The following is a 14,120-nucleotide window of genomic DNA, read 5'->3' on the forward strand; positions in this document are numbered from 1 at the left end:
ACTCTAAGTACACGGTTTATAAAGCAAGTAAATACACTAAATTAAGAAAGGGGAAGTTGTGGCATTCTAAGTTAATAACATAAATTATCTATTTAATTGTACCTATAATAATAACGATAAATAAAGGGTAAGAAGAAAAGTAGGTAAGCAAGTAGATGGAACTATTAATTTCTTAGTTGAATTTTTTTTAGTTTAGGGGAAAAGGGTGTATAATGAATGTATACCAAATCAACAATAGTAGCATGTGAGGTGAGGTCCCATCCCATTCATTCAACTTTCGTTTCACACTTCACTTTGTTTATGCTTTGCTTTTTTCTTTTGAGTTTTTTTTTTAAAATATTTTATTAATTTGAATTCATTTTTTCTTGCACGGTTTCCAATTGGTCGCCTTTTCGGACTTCGATTCCGTATTTTGCTCCACCATTCCCGATTATTTAATTTGATTATCACATTATGATGGTACTTAATTGGGGCCTTCAAGTTAGGCAAATTTAGGATCTATCTCTAACACCATGTCAATTTCTCAATTCTTGTAACCATAAACAACTACTAATCAAATAAAAATACACTTCATCATAATTTAATATTATTAATTAAATTTAAGATTAATTTACTCTTTTAATTCTATTAATTCACATTTTTCACATATTATTTAAAACAGAAATGTTTGGTAATAAAAAAAAAATTAACCAAAAACAGTCATAACTTACCTTATTTAGTATTTATTAATTATTGTAACAATTAATGAATGCTAAATAAGACAAGTTCTGTCTCCCTAGTATTACTCGGTAAAAAATATTGTTGATTACATGTATTTTTCTTAATTAATTAATCAATTAGTAATGCTTCAGAGACCAAATTGATTTGATCTAATAGTTAGTTTATTAGTCCGTGATTTTGTATCAATGGCAAATTCTTAAATTGATCTTATGACAGCAAATTAGTCCTTAGATTGAAAGTTAGAAAATACCTTAGAAAAAAAAAAAAACTAGTAATGCTTCAGCATATATGATACACAATTGACAGTAAGAATACTAGAGATTACAAAACCATGATAATCTATAAGGATTTAGATTTGATTATATATGTGACATAAAAGACAAGATTGAGATGATCCTTGAAAGCAAAAATAGAAGAAGAAACAAGACTAGTACTGTGAAGCATAGTGGGTGATGAGTGACAAGGCATTGCTAGTGACCTGAGCAAGATTTACCATTCTAGCCCTGATGGAATCCTTCATCTTGCCATTGAGAGCGTTGCCAGCAAAGCCATCACCGCAGGTGCTGTCATCAGTCAAAGCAGAAGAGACCCAGGTCTCAACATTGCTGATGTGCCATCTGAAATCGTCACCCTTCACCTTGCACAGCTTCAGCTCCTTCAGCGACTTGCTCAGCCTGTCACAGCTGTCGCTGATCTCCTCTGCGCAGTCCTTGAGGGCCGCGTACTCTCTGGGCTTCAGGCCTCTGAACTTGTTGCACTTTGTCACAAATGCCCTTGTGGACTGGCTCCTGTTCAGGCTGAGTGTGAGGGCAGTTTGGACCAGCTCGTGAGGGTCTTGCTGGATCGTGTTTGCATACACGGACAGAGACTCCACACACACGTTTGGAAACGTCGTCGTACTGCAAGACGATTTTATGAAATTCGAAGGGCTTGCGCTCACATTCTCCGCTCTGAATGTGACTGAAATGACAGAGACAAGAACAAGCCAGAGAGAAAGATGCAAACCCTTTGCCATATTTTTTTATGTGGAGAAGATAAGGATTTGTAGTGTGGATTCTAAGACTGAGAAACCAAAGCGAATAAAGCCTTCATTATATAGAGGATCACAACTCACAAGCCCAACTTAACTTAATGTCTTAACCCAAAGTCTCCTTAACCATATCTTGTGTCTACACCTCTATGGGGCCCACTTGACAAAAATATACCCAAATTATTGGCTTCCTACTCTGTCCTTTTAGAAGAAGAAAAAAAAAATTGTTATACAAAGTTTTCTCCTATTATTTATTTTTGAGAAAAGGACAATAGGTCCCTAATCTTTTGTCTCGCGGACATTTTTGTCCATGACTAATGAAAAATATTTTTAAGTTCTTGACCTTCACAAAATTTAGACGGATTAGTCCCTGACGGAGATATTTGGACGGATCAATCCCAGATAGAGGCATTTGAACGGAGGGATTGATCCGTTCAAGTTTTGTGAAGGTCAAGGACTTAAAAGTATTTTTCAATGGTCAAGAACGAAAATGTCTGCGAGACAAAAGTTCAGTGACCTATTTATCCTTTTTTCTTTATTTGTTGGGATTGAAAGAGATGTGAAACCTAAATAAATTGAATTATTGTACAACAATAAAAGAACATTTCTGAAGAAGATGTATGGGAATGCAATTAGGGCACGGGGCAATCATTCATGAGATAAGGGTTGATATAACATGTAGTCATGTACAATACAATACAACTTTGTCTGAACTGGCACATGTGCCTCTGTTCCTTTCTCGCCAATTTTTTAAATATAAGTTCCTTTTCTCTGATGTACAAAATGGAAAATATCCTTCTTTGCATTATTTTATTCAAGTGGGAATCTCTACTATTGCCGACCGACGTAGCCTACAATTAGATTTTGCTAATTTAATCATTATAGTTGATTACTTGATTACATGTTACTTTTTTCGTCATCAAATTTCAAATTGGACCCATATAGCAGACAATATATACATGCTGCTTTCATCCATGATTCTATAGAGTCTGCAGCCACGTGATTTGGAACCTCATTTCCCATCAGTCATCACTATTCACTACAACTTGGACTAATAATCCAGAAGAGCGATGGATTATAGTTATTTTTGCATTAAACTTGCGAATAAATTTAGTTTCTTGATAAAATGAAATAAAAAAAATAATATTATGATCTTTTAAAAATTTATTTTTGACACCTTTTATAAGTGAAAAATAATTTATATATTTAATTCAACCTTTTGGAAAATGATAATCCATTTCCATACTCTTGGAATGGAATTGAAACCAAGGTTATGAAAACCGAACTGGTCATCGAACCGTTTTAGCTACTGATTCATTAGTTTATAGATTTAATCGATTCGACAGGTTCTGAAAACTGAACTGATTATTGAACTGCTCTAGCTACTGGTTCACTGGTTCATAGGTTCAACCGGTTCGACCGTGGTTGAATTGAAAAAACCGTTTTATAATAAAATAATAAATAAAATATAAATAAGCACATGAAAATATAATTATAGTCTAATCTAAACTTTAAAATATCATTCAAGTAGGATCAGTTTTCCCCTGAACATTAGAAGTTTGTGACTGACTTTCGTTAGTCACGGGAGGAAGAGAACGTTCATTCGAAGCAGAATTAGTTTCAGCATTATTATTCTTAGGTAGTTCTTGGTTGATACTTTCGTCCATACCTAAACATTACCAACAATCCAACCCAATAATCTCAACTCTCAAGTGCACAACAAATAACATCCAAAATTATTCAAAATTATTCACAATTATCCAACAAACAACAAAATCCAGTTTAGTAAACAAACCAAAATCAGTTCAACTTCAGTAATCAGTTAATCACTAATCAATAAACAACAATTATTAACCAAATTTCACAGTTTTGGTGTTCATCATGTTGAATCACATATCAGTTTCAGTAATCACAGTTCATTTTAGTAGGATCAGAATCAGTTCACAGTTTCACACTACACAGTTCAAAGAAAAATAAAACAGGGAGACAAATTTCAAAGTTCACAGTTTTGATGTTCATCATGTTGAATCACAGTTCAGTTTCAGTAATCACTAATCAATAATCACAGTACAGTTTAGCTCCCTCCAATCAGTTGAGTCTTGAATCAATTCACAGTTTCACAATACACAGTTCAAAGAAAAATAAAATAGAAAAATAAAACAGGGAGAGTGGGAGACAGCGAAGGCACCTTCAAGGCTTCAACAGAACATGTAACAGGGAGAGTGAGAGTGAGGCGGTTGAAGACAGCGAAGGCACCTTCTTAGTTCGCGACGGCTGCTGCGGTGGCTCGACGGCGGTGGCTCGACCCGTGTGACGGTGTGACAGTGACTGAGTGAGGCGTTGGAAGTAGCTCAGTGAAGCCTGCTCGATGAGTGAGAACTGAGAAGCACAAGCACTGAAGCAGAGAAGGGAAGGCAATTAGGGATCTTAGGATTTTGGACATTTAGGGATTCAGAGAGAAAAAACGGCAGCGTTTTGTTGCCATCCAAAAAATCGGCCGAATCACGATTCGGTTCGACCGACCAATTACTTACCGGTTTGTCGGTTCAATTCCGATTTTTAGATTTTGCAGTTTGATAATTGACCGATTTGTCTTTTCGTCCGGTTCACAGTTTGATCGGTTCGAACTGATTTTCAGAACATTAATCGAAACTTTAAACTTGTGAGTGTAAATTAAAGTGTTAGGTAACTATTGAGGATTATTTATCATTTTTTTCAAATAATTAAATAAAAGACAAGATATGTATACTCATATAGTTTTGATATTTTTAATTTATTGTGTAGCTATATTTTAATTATAAGATATTAGGGATTGTGAATTTCATACAAACAATGTAATTTATCATGATATCAAATAATATTTATGATTATATTGATCTCCCGTATAAAGTACCCAAAAATAAAACTAGTATTTAAAAATTAAAACAAAGCAAGCAAATTTCCACAGTTTTTGTTTTCTATTTTTGGTGAAGACAATAGATTGAGTTTTTGTTTTTGTCAAAAGACAATATATAATGTTAAATCAGAAAAGTGTAAAATGCCTTGCAGCCCAATTTATAAACAAAAAAAAGAGGTAAAGCTAACCCAGTGTTTTTCATGAAGCCCATTATATAATACATTTTAAAAAACCCATTGAGACATGAATTGGGGCAATATATTGGCGCAAAAGAACTGGTCTCCACTCTCCGCTTGGGTGATCAGTCGCTTTGTTTGGATTTGTCAGTTTTATTTTTCTGTTTCGACAGTTAAGTCTTTATATTTAATGAGGTGCACTAAATAATAGAACCCACCAAATAGCCCTGAAGCCCAATTTCAAGTTGACGTTGATGCAAAAAATAATAAAAACACTATATGATATTTGAAGGTAGGATGGTATGTTACTGATTGCACTATATGAGAGTGGGGTACAAAGCAATTTATCATTATTAGTTTGTTCAGCTTATTTTTCAGCATAGAGTAGTGAACTGAAGAAAAGAGTAAACATATATTATGCTGAAATTCAATTTAGAGTTATGTAACCATTCTCGATCATCCACTTAAGGCTCCATTGATCATATTGACATTTGTAGGACCAATATGCCCATCCAAAGGTTGCACGTGAATACACATCCAATTGTGCTTTTGCATAGTTCTGATAATCTTCCTTTGATGCACCTTGCACGCTCCATGCACCAGTCCATTCCCCTACCAATATCATAATAATGTAACTATCATGATTGTATGTTCAATAATATTATTGGTTAGAGTTTAGTTTGTATCTTACCAACAAAACTAAGAGCATTAGTTGAAGAGACACCGCTGAGATCCGAGGCTCTTTGATTTCTTATGAAGTCAATGTTTTGTTGTGCGTTCAGGCTATTGAAGTAATCGGAATAAAGATTGTAGTAATGCACATCAATAACTACATTATTAAAACCTTGGACAAATGAGAGAAGTACTTTAGAATCATGATCCAATGGGTTTGACATGATGACATAAGCACTCTGGCTATATCTCCTCACAGCATCATAAGCTTGCTTGTAATAGTTTTTGAGGCTATCTAGATTGACACCCGACGGCTCATTCATCAATTCTATTCCTCCTAGGCTTGGATTGCCACCGTATCTGTTAATAAAAAAAAAATCAATTCTTCAAACCATAACACAACATTGAACATATGTATGGTACAATTCTGTTTAAGTAAAATAATACCTTCGTGCTAAGAAGTCAATGACTGAGACTGTGTTTGGTATGTATGAATCTCCCCATTCTATATATCCATCTCTTGCCCCACTGTGATCATTGCCGTTCTGAGAACCTTGAACTGCATGCAAGTCCACTATCACCTTCATCCCATGCTTTCTGCGAGTAACAAATAGTCAGGTGATGGACACATATAGAGGAAGATGAATTAATGGATACTCACTGCGCCCATGTAAAAGCATTGTCCAAAGCTGCCAAAGATCCCCCTACAAAAGGCTTAGGTGGATTCGGGTCTTGTGCTATCCACCATCCAACGGGTATTCTAACTGCAGTTAATCCATTTTCAGACATGAATCTGAAATCATCTTCGGTTATATATGCATCCCAGTGATTCTGCAGGGAAGGCATGAATAAAATGAGTTCAACAAGTCTCGTAGTTTGTAAGAAAAATTGTAAATTAGATTTCTTACATGCATGACTTGAGGAGCTCTAGCAGGGCCATAACCATTGGTAAGTTGATACTCTCCTTGTAACTGATTTGCAACTTTATCATTTAAACGAAAGACAGAGGGGTCATTCTCATCCCAATTAGTGCCTGCATAATCTGCTGTCACTGATGTCTCCGATTGAACCTTCACACACAAGATTTTAGAGATATTTTCAAAGTAAATGTACTTATCCAATATGAATAGCTTGATGATGGAGTAAGTAGTATATTACCTGCAAGAACAGACCGTTAGATGCTTTGATTCTAATTTTGTTGGGGTCGTTGCTATTTCTTACAATCTGAAATGTTTCCGGGTTGCTAGGCGAGTTGGAAACTGCAACGATTTTGTTTCCACTGCCTTGATTTTCTAGCCCAAGAAATTGCTTGTTAAACACTCTAAAATTGAAAGATGTGTCACTGACCCTCCATAGCTGCAAAAAAGCACAGGACAGACTGAAATTCCAAAAACATAAAAAATGGATCTAAATGGAATTCTTTCAGATAAAGCAACATACCTTGAATGTTTCCCAACCTGAAGCTGAAGCACGGTTGGCAACAAGATCAGCTCCTCCTCCATTTTCTGCTGCGAGATATTTCTGGAACTTAGTGGACATTAGCTGCACTTGAGTTCCATCCTGAAATCAACAAAAATCATAAGCAGTTCTGTTAAATTTGCAAATGAAGTGGACCCTAATAAAGAAAGAGTCATACCAAGAGATCTTTGTTGACAATTCCATCAAAGAGAGAAGGTTTCATCCATCCCTCAGCAAGCAACCAGTTTCCTAGATTCACAGCTTTGTATGGCAAATTCTGTGCAACAAGAACAGAATGAGGAGGGTGTGAGAGGCATAAAGCCAACAAGAAGGCAAACAAGTATCTATATGCCATTCTAAATTGTTTTGTGAATAAGATTGTAAGAATCACATAGTATTTATAGCCATGGTTTGTAAATCAACATCATACAATAAAGCACATTATGTTAGTATTAAAAGAGAAAAGACAAATTGTAATGACTTGACCCAAGTGTGAACCAAATTCAGATATTCATATTATTAATTACTAAGTAGGCACCCCTGTCATAGGCACTAATAGAGCCACTGGCCAATGGCCATGGTCAAATGTGGATATAATCACATCGAAACGCATAATGAATGAGAGAGAGTATCAGGAAGAATGAACCCATTTACAAGCCTTTTTTGCCCAAGTCGTCACGAAACTAAAATGGTTAATAAGAAATCGTTAGTCATCTTTCTTTCATTAAAGAAACAACAACTATCTTTGGATAATCTAACTAAGAATTCAGCCTCAACAGTTACAGGGTGGAAGTTTCTCAATGAGCGTAATCTACACGGTCAATGGACTAGTGGGCAGTGCCAGCAGGAAGTGGGCACCACACTTTACAACTCCATTACTCCAACACAAGTTGACGCAAAAGAACAAAAAATATCAATGCAATAGTGGCATTGAATTGAACAATTATTAAAGCATGTATTGCACAAATCTGGGCTGAAGATAATTATTAAAGCATGTTTGGCACAAATCAGGGCTGAAGATACTATACTAGCGAGATTTAGGAATCCATAATTTCATGTCTCCAAATTAAAATTTAATAGACTCACAAATCACTAATCACACACTAATCAGCACACATAATCTCAGCCTCTCTCAAACTATTTGCCTAATGATAGTGCTAGGCCTTACATGGCTGCAAAGGAGGACCACACAAACAATCATTTCCGGCAAAGGCACTGGCTGGGAACTGAGTCTTTGGAATCTGACCACAAAGATGGTTATAACTGACGTTCAGCTTCTGAAGCCCAACCACACCCTTAGGAATCTTTCCAAACACCGAATTTCTAGACAAATCCAAGTACTTGAGCTTCTCCACGATCCTCAAACCTCCCATGTCGAACTTCAATTTGTTCCCCGAAGCCCAGAACCCTACCAAATAGTCTGTTCTGTTCAGCAATCCAATGGCGCTCCCTGAGATATCGTTTCCGGAGAGATCGATGTAGTCGTAGAAGTAAGTCTCCGAAGGCTTCCAATCATCCAGCTTCATCCTTATTCCACACTTGGCCAGCTTCAACGAGTAGATAATCGGAGACGAAGTCACCCACTTGGGGATTGTTCCCAGGTGCAAGTTGTTGTTCGACAAATCCAGAGATTCAATTCCTTTCACGTTCATCTCGGGGAACGGGTCTACCAGCAAGTTGTTGGAGAGGTCCAGGTTGAAGATCTTCGTCAAGTTCTTGAAGCTCTGCGGCACGCTTCCCGTGAATCGGTTCGAGGAGAGATCGAGTGTGTCGAGAGCCTTCATTTTCCCTAGAAAATCAGGGATTTTCCCGGAAAGCGAGTTGTGTCCCAGTTCCAGGTATCCCAGTGTTGGTGCCAGCGTGGCAATCGACGCCGGAATCGTGCCGGAAAATTTGTTCCGAGAAAGTTCTAGAATCCTGAGGTTCTTTAACGAAGTGAAAAAATCGGGAATGTTACCACTGAGCTGGTTGCCTTGCAAACTCAGATATGTGAGGTTCTTGAGGTTCCGAATCCCGTCTGGGATAGCACCGGTGAGGAGGTTGTCGCCGAGTTTGAGCTGAGTGAGCTGAGTCAACAGGGATAGTGAACTCGGCACTGTTCCGGTTAAGCGGTTGCCTTGGAAGCTGAAGGCGCCAAATTTTCGAGTGGAGTTTCCAAAAGAATCGGGTATGCGACCCGAGATCTGGCTGTTCTCGATGTAGATGTATTCGAGGTTGGGCATATTGAGGAGGAAACCCGGGAAGGGACCCGATATGTTTCGGAGATTAGTGAAATAGATACCGTCGAGAAATTGGAGCTTTGAGAGGGAGGACGATATGGTACCCGATAAGAAGCTATTGGGTTGGTCGGGTTGACCCGCAATAGAAATGCTTGTGACCCGTTTGTTTTCAAATAGGCAGTTGAGGCCAGGCCACGTGCAACAATCGGTCCCGCGTATCCATTTGCTGAGCATCCCAGATGGGTCTGATTTGATACCCGATTTGAAGCCCAATAGGCCTGCTTCGTCATCCGGGTGGCATTTTGCTGCATCGGCCTTGAGGTGTAGCGGTGTGAAGATGGTGAAGAGGATCAAGAGTGTTGTTGTTGCAGTGAGGATGCTCATTTTTATTTCTGAGTTCTACTTAGTTTTGCAAGCTTATGTTAATATGTTATATAAGAAAAGAAAAGAAAAGAAAAGGTAGTTGCAATTATTGACTATGAATATAAATGCATGATTATCCAGATCTGGGGTTCTGTCTTGGAAGCATTGGTCAGTGGATATCTACCATCTAGCTGGAGGGAGCCTCCAGAATTGACGCATTTATACTTTTCTTTTGTGTAGTGCAAGTGCTGCAACGTGGTTATGGTTCCACTTTCCACACACTACTTCTTGCTTTGCATTGTCCCAGTTTGCAGTACACTGTGGCACGTAGCCTTCTTGAACACTTCAAAATTTTGTCAGCTCTTATCTTAAGATATTGTTTTGAAAATCCTCCTACAAATCTTTTGTTTCGACATCTCTTTCCTCTTGCACTCAGTTTTATATTAAGCATTGACAATTAACCACTTTTTTTTAGTATATTACCGACATCTAAACTTTGTACATTGCTATACGTTATGTTTTAGCTATTAAATTTAACCTATGAGATATCCTCTGTTCACATTATTTAGTATTTTTATTGTCTATCTATATTTTTTCTATGTTTTAATACCTTTGTAAATTGTTATATAGCACTTCTAAAAATAAACTTAGTTGTACCCCATGACGTTTGCAATCCTGTGCATGCATTGCTTGAATATTGGAAGAATCCAATATCTTCTTTTCGTGGTAGCCAAACTAATTATCCTATTTTTTTTTTAATTTTAGAATTTGTCAGCAGCGATTAAACTAAAATATTAGTTAAATAACTTCACTTGCGTATTTGTTTGGACATATGAGTATCAACTCTCAAGGTTAGTTCTTAGTTTACTTTGTGGCTTTGTGCTAAGCCTCAAGCACAATAAAGCCCAAGGTTCTGAAAATCAAACCAGTTCAACCGAAATAATCATTTTATAATAAAATAATAAATAAAATAACTAACAATTTTATAATAAAATAATAAATAAAATAACTAACAGGTAACAGCAAGGTTCTCAGAGTAACTAACAACAATTATTCAAAATTTGTTACAATAAAGAATAAAACCATAAAAAGATGTACTATCTTCTACATTCCAATCAAAGAAAATATCTAATATGTTATTTTCCAGAGGAAAATATAAAAAATAAATTACAGAAAGAGCAAGTGATTATTCCATGCCACTGTTTCACAGTAACTTCACAACTGTTTTATTTGCAAAACAAAATCATTCACAAATCACAACATGAACTAATACTAGAAAGAAAAAGAAAACTTTCATGGCCAATTAGATAGAATTGCTTGCATATTTAGAAAAGAGTAATCACCCAAATTTTGGTTTAAAAGAAACAATTTGGTTTTCAAAAGTATATACATTGTTCTATTCCACATATCTCTAATAGAAAAGAAAAGAATAAACTACTCTACTTACTAGTTACTACCAAAATTTGATACCTTTTATCTACCAATATGCAACAATACAAAGGCCATGAGATCAAAGGCATACAGATCACTACGACTTAGTGAGGAATATGAAAGAATATATTCACACATTAATAAACAAAATTTCGATATCCAATTTAAAAAAGAAACTAAAAAGTTAATTCCTAAAGTGGGTCACAAGATTTACATCCTTAATTATCACATGGCTAACCTCAGAGAGAAGGTCCAAGCATGGTGGTAGAATCTCTTTGGAAGCAGGGATTGAGCCATACTAAACCAATAGGAGGGATTGAGCCATACTAAACCAATAGGAGCAATTTTAACATGGCAGGTTTAACATGACAGGAGCAGTTTTAACATGGCAGGTTTTCATCTTCGACTCAATGAACAATTTATTAAATCAACAACAGCAAAAACACAATATAACAATCAAAAGGTAAAGAACAACACCAAAACAATAATTTATCAAATTAAAAAGTTAATAAGATCAATTAAAACTGAAAATCAAAATAACAAGAACAATTAAAATTTTAAACTACAGCAAACCAACAACAAAATAAGAACTAGAAAACATACTAATCATGAAAACAACAATCAAATAAAACAATATCTGAATAATTAATACAAGAAAGAACAAGAAGAAGGAGAAAAAATCACCCTACGATAGAGCAGTTCTGAAATTCAAACAGTACAGGGAGAGGGAGAAGCTTTAAAACGCGACGGAAATGGCTGAGCGGAGGCTGAACAATGGCTGAACGGTGGCTAAAAGGCAGCGGAACAGAGGCTCGAACACGCGGCGTAGAGAACTGAACAGAGAGCTAAGCAGCTCGAACAAGGGTTGGCCACAAAACAGAGGCAGAACCACAGAAGCTTGGCCAAAAAGGAGGCGGACGCGCGGCGAACAAGGGCGACGTTGCGCCGAAGCTGTAGCAATGCGGATGGCGGCGGTGGCTGGACGTTGAGGAACGGCGGCGAGAGAGGGCTGCTATGGTGCTTCCTCCAAGCTGCGTTCGAGTTCTCTTCGATTCCAAGAGGGTGCTGCGGGTTAATGGTTAGGGTTCCTCTAACCAACGGCGCCGTTTTGAGCAAATTTCAGAAAACCGGTTGGGCGGGTTTGTTGCTCTGTACGGTGCGGGTCGGTTTCCCGGCCCAACCCAAGTCCAAAAAATATGTTTAGTGGCTTAAACCCTTTAAACCCTAATCCCTGTTTTGTATTGGATTTCAATTGCTAGCTTTAATATTTTTCCCTCTTTTCGTCACGAGATTTATGACCTGAAGCTCGATTCCTTGACTGCTTTTCAGTTTCATAAACTTGGGGGATTCTTCCCTCTTATGGAACTTGAGTTCTGAAACTAAAGTGAAGATCTATTTGTTGACAGTGAATAGGATGGATCACTTTGCGGGAGCTGAAGAGCATCTTGCTCAACAAAGACTGAGGCAGAAGCTTGATGAAGTCAATGTAGCTGCTCAAAATAACCTTGCCCCTATCCAAGACCATGTCAATTTCACTCTCCAGGTTTCTTCTTTATTGACTGCTTCAATACAATGACAAATTTTGCACTTGCAAGCTTCCTATTCTATATAGTTCATTGTTTCATTGGATTTGACCTTTCCAGAAAGCATATTTCAAATGTGCGTATGAGTGCTTTGATAGGAGCAGAAGGCAGGAAGAGATAACTAATTGTGTCGAAAATTGCAGTATTCCTCTTGCTAATGTTCAACAGACTTTTGATACTGAGATGCAAAAGTTTCAGGTAAGTCTCTCTTTCCTTTCTCAACTGTTGTTGCTTCTTTAATTGCAAAAGTATTGTGAATTTATTTAATAGACAAGTCTCAATAGTACAATCAACGATTAATTGTCTTTATTCTAGGTAATCTGTTTCTATCCACTATTGATTATAGGGTTTACAAACATAAAAATTGGATCCAATTCACACTTTAACTTTTTCAACACTATTTGATGAAAATTAATGGTTTGTTGTAAGAAATAGAGCAGATATGTATGCATGCATCTTCGAAAATTTTGCATTGGAAGATCTTTGGACCTCCAAACCATTTAGTTTGATTTCCTATTGAAGATATGGTATTCATAGATCCATGTAACTTACCTCACCCTGTAGTAAAACGCTTAGTAGTTTTTGTTGTTGATTTCTCATTATTTGGACAATAAATACCTTGTTTTGAACATGGTGCAGGAGAAATTGAATAGATCTCTGATGGTATGTCAAGATAGGTATGAGTCTGCAAAGCTCCAGCAGAAAGGTGGGGCCATGAATGATATGGTTTCCTGTGCTGATGAGGCGATCCAAGACAGCATCAAGATGCTACCACTTCTTGCTAATAAGTTGAAATCCTCCTTTGGCATTAAGGACAATGACTCCTTCTAGCTCCATTTTTTTGTATCCAAAGATTTAGTTATTATTGTAGATGGTGCAAATTTGCAAGATATTATTTTGTAACTCTATCTAGAGTACACAAGATTTTGCTGGATTTCTGTAGTTAGAATGCTGGGAAAGCTTGATTTATCAATGACTTGAAGCAATAATTATGTGCATTTCGTTAGGTTTTATTTCGCTACCTTCAAATGTAACATTGTATACGATGTGATCATTTTAAATTTAATCGCAAACAACTTCACCCGTGCAATCTAGCCACCTGTTCTTTAAGCGGAATGCAAGCTCAACAATGCTGCATGAGTTTCTCCATTGTTTTGTTCTTCAGTGGTATGGTACACTAACGTGAAAAGATTATTATAAACTGATCATAGGTGGTGATTTTTATTGTGGGGAACAACTTAATGTTTCGTTTTATCGTTTGACTTTAGGAACTTTATATTTTAGTAGAAGTTGAAACTGTGAAAGATATATCAATGATTGTATTAATATGAGGCCCAATCATTTTCTTTTTTCCCCCTCGACAAACGATTTTTTTTCTCCCCAAAAAGAAAAGAGCTTCTCTTAATATTAAGTGCTTGTTCCAGTGCTATTAACATGATAAAAAATATTTTTTATTTTTAGTATATTTGATAAATTTTTAATATAAAATAAAATATTAAAAAATAATTTTTTTAAAAAGTTTTTTTTTAAAATAATATTTTTATATTATAAATAAACAAATAATATTTTTAT

General features: G+C 36.4%; 4 protein-coding genes across 5 annotated transcripts; 1 reads left to right on the forward strand and 3 right to left on the reverse strand.

The window, feature by feature from the left end:
- On the reverse strand, positions 979-1,845 carry LOC107645039 (21 kDa protein). The gene has a single exon (XM_016349047.1). The coding sequence runs from the start codon at positions 1,733-1,735 to the stop codon at positions 1,148-1,150; it is 588 nt and encodes a 195-aa protein (XP_016204533.1). The 5' UTR covers positions 1,736-1,845; the 3' UTR covers positions 979-1,147.
- LOC107645038 (probable glucan 1,3-beta-glucosidase A) lies at positions 5,087-7,339 on the reverse strand. Its single transcript, XM_016349045.2, has 8 exons — positions 7,131-7,339; positions 6,935-7,054; positions 6,653-6,850; positions 6,403-6,564; positions 6,156-6,325; positions 5,942-6,091; positions 5,514-5,854; positions 5,087-5,434 (listed from the first exon to the last, which is right to left on the reverse strand). Exons 1-8 carry the CDS (start codon positions 7,305-7,307, stop codon positions 5,250-5,252), a joined length of 1,503 nt encoding a protein of 500 aa, XP_016204531.1. The 5' UTR covers positions 7,308-7,339; the 3' UTR covers positions 5,087-5,249.
- On the reverse strand, positions 7,139-9,976 carry LOC110262711 (DNA damage-repair/toleration protein DRT100-like). 2 transcript variants are annotated; one of them, XM_021103416.1, is made up of 2 exons: positions 8,121-9,976; positions 7,139-7,229 (listed from the first exon to the last, which is right to left on the reverse strand). In XM_021103416.1, coding segments are annotated over exons 1-2 (1,437 nt in total). In that variant the 5' UTR covers positions 9,556-9,976; the 3' UTR covers positions 7,139-7,227. The 2 variants fall into 2 exon arrangements, with proteins under 2 accessions (XP_020959075.1, XP_020959074.1); XM_021103415.1 differs by lacking the exon at positions 7,139-7,229 and adding an exon at positions 7,678-7,936 and having other exon boundaries at positions 7,999-9,973.
- Positions 12,207-13,642, forward strand: LOC107642254 (protein FAM136A). The gene is made up of 3 exons (XM_016345544.2): positions 12,207-12,508; positions 12,609-12,746; positions 13,188-13,642. Exons 1-3 carry the CDS (start codon positions 12,380-12,382, stop codon positions 13,377-13,379), a joined length of 459 nt encoding a protein of 152 aa, XP_016201030.1. The 5' UTR covers positions 12,207-12,379; the 3' UTR covers positions 13,380-13,642.

Source organism: Arachis ipaensis, chromosome B05 (assembly GCF_000816755.2).
Source record: "Arachis ipaensis cultivar K30076 chromosome B05, Araip1.1, whole genome shotgun sequence".
In the NCBI taxonomy this organism is placed as follows: Eukaryota; Viridiplantae; Streptophyta; class Magnoliopsida; order Fabales; family Fabaceae; genus Arachis; species Arachis ipaensis.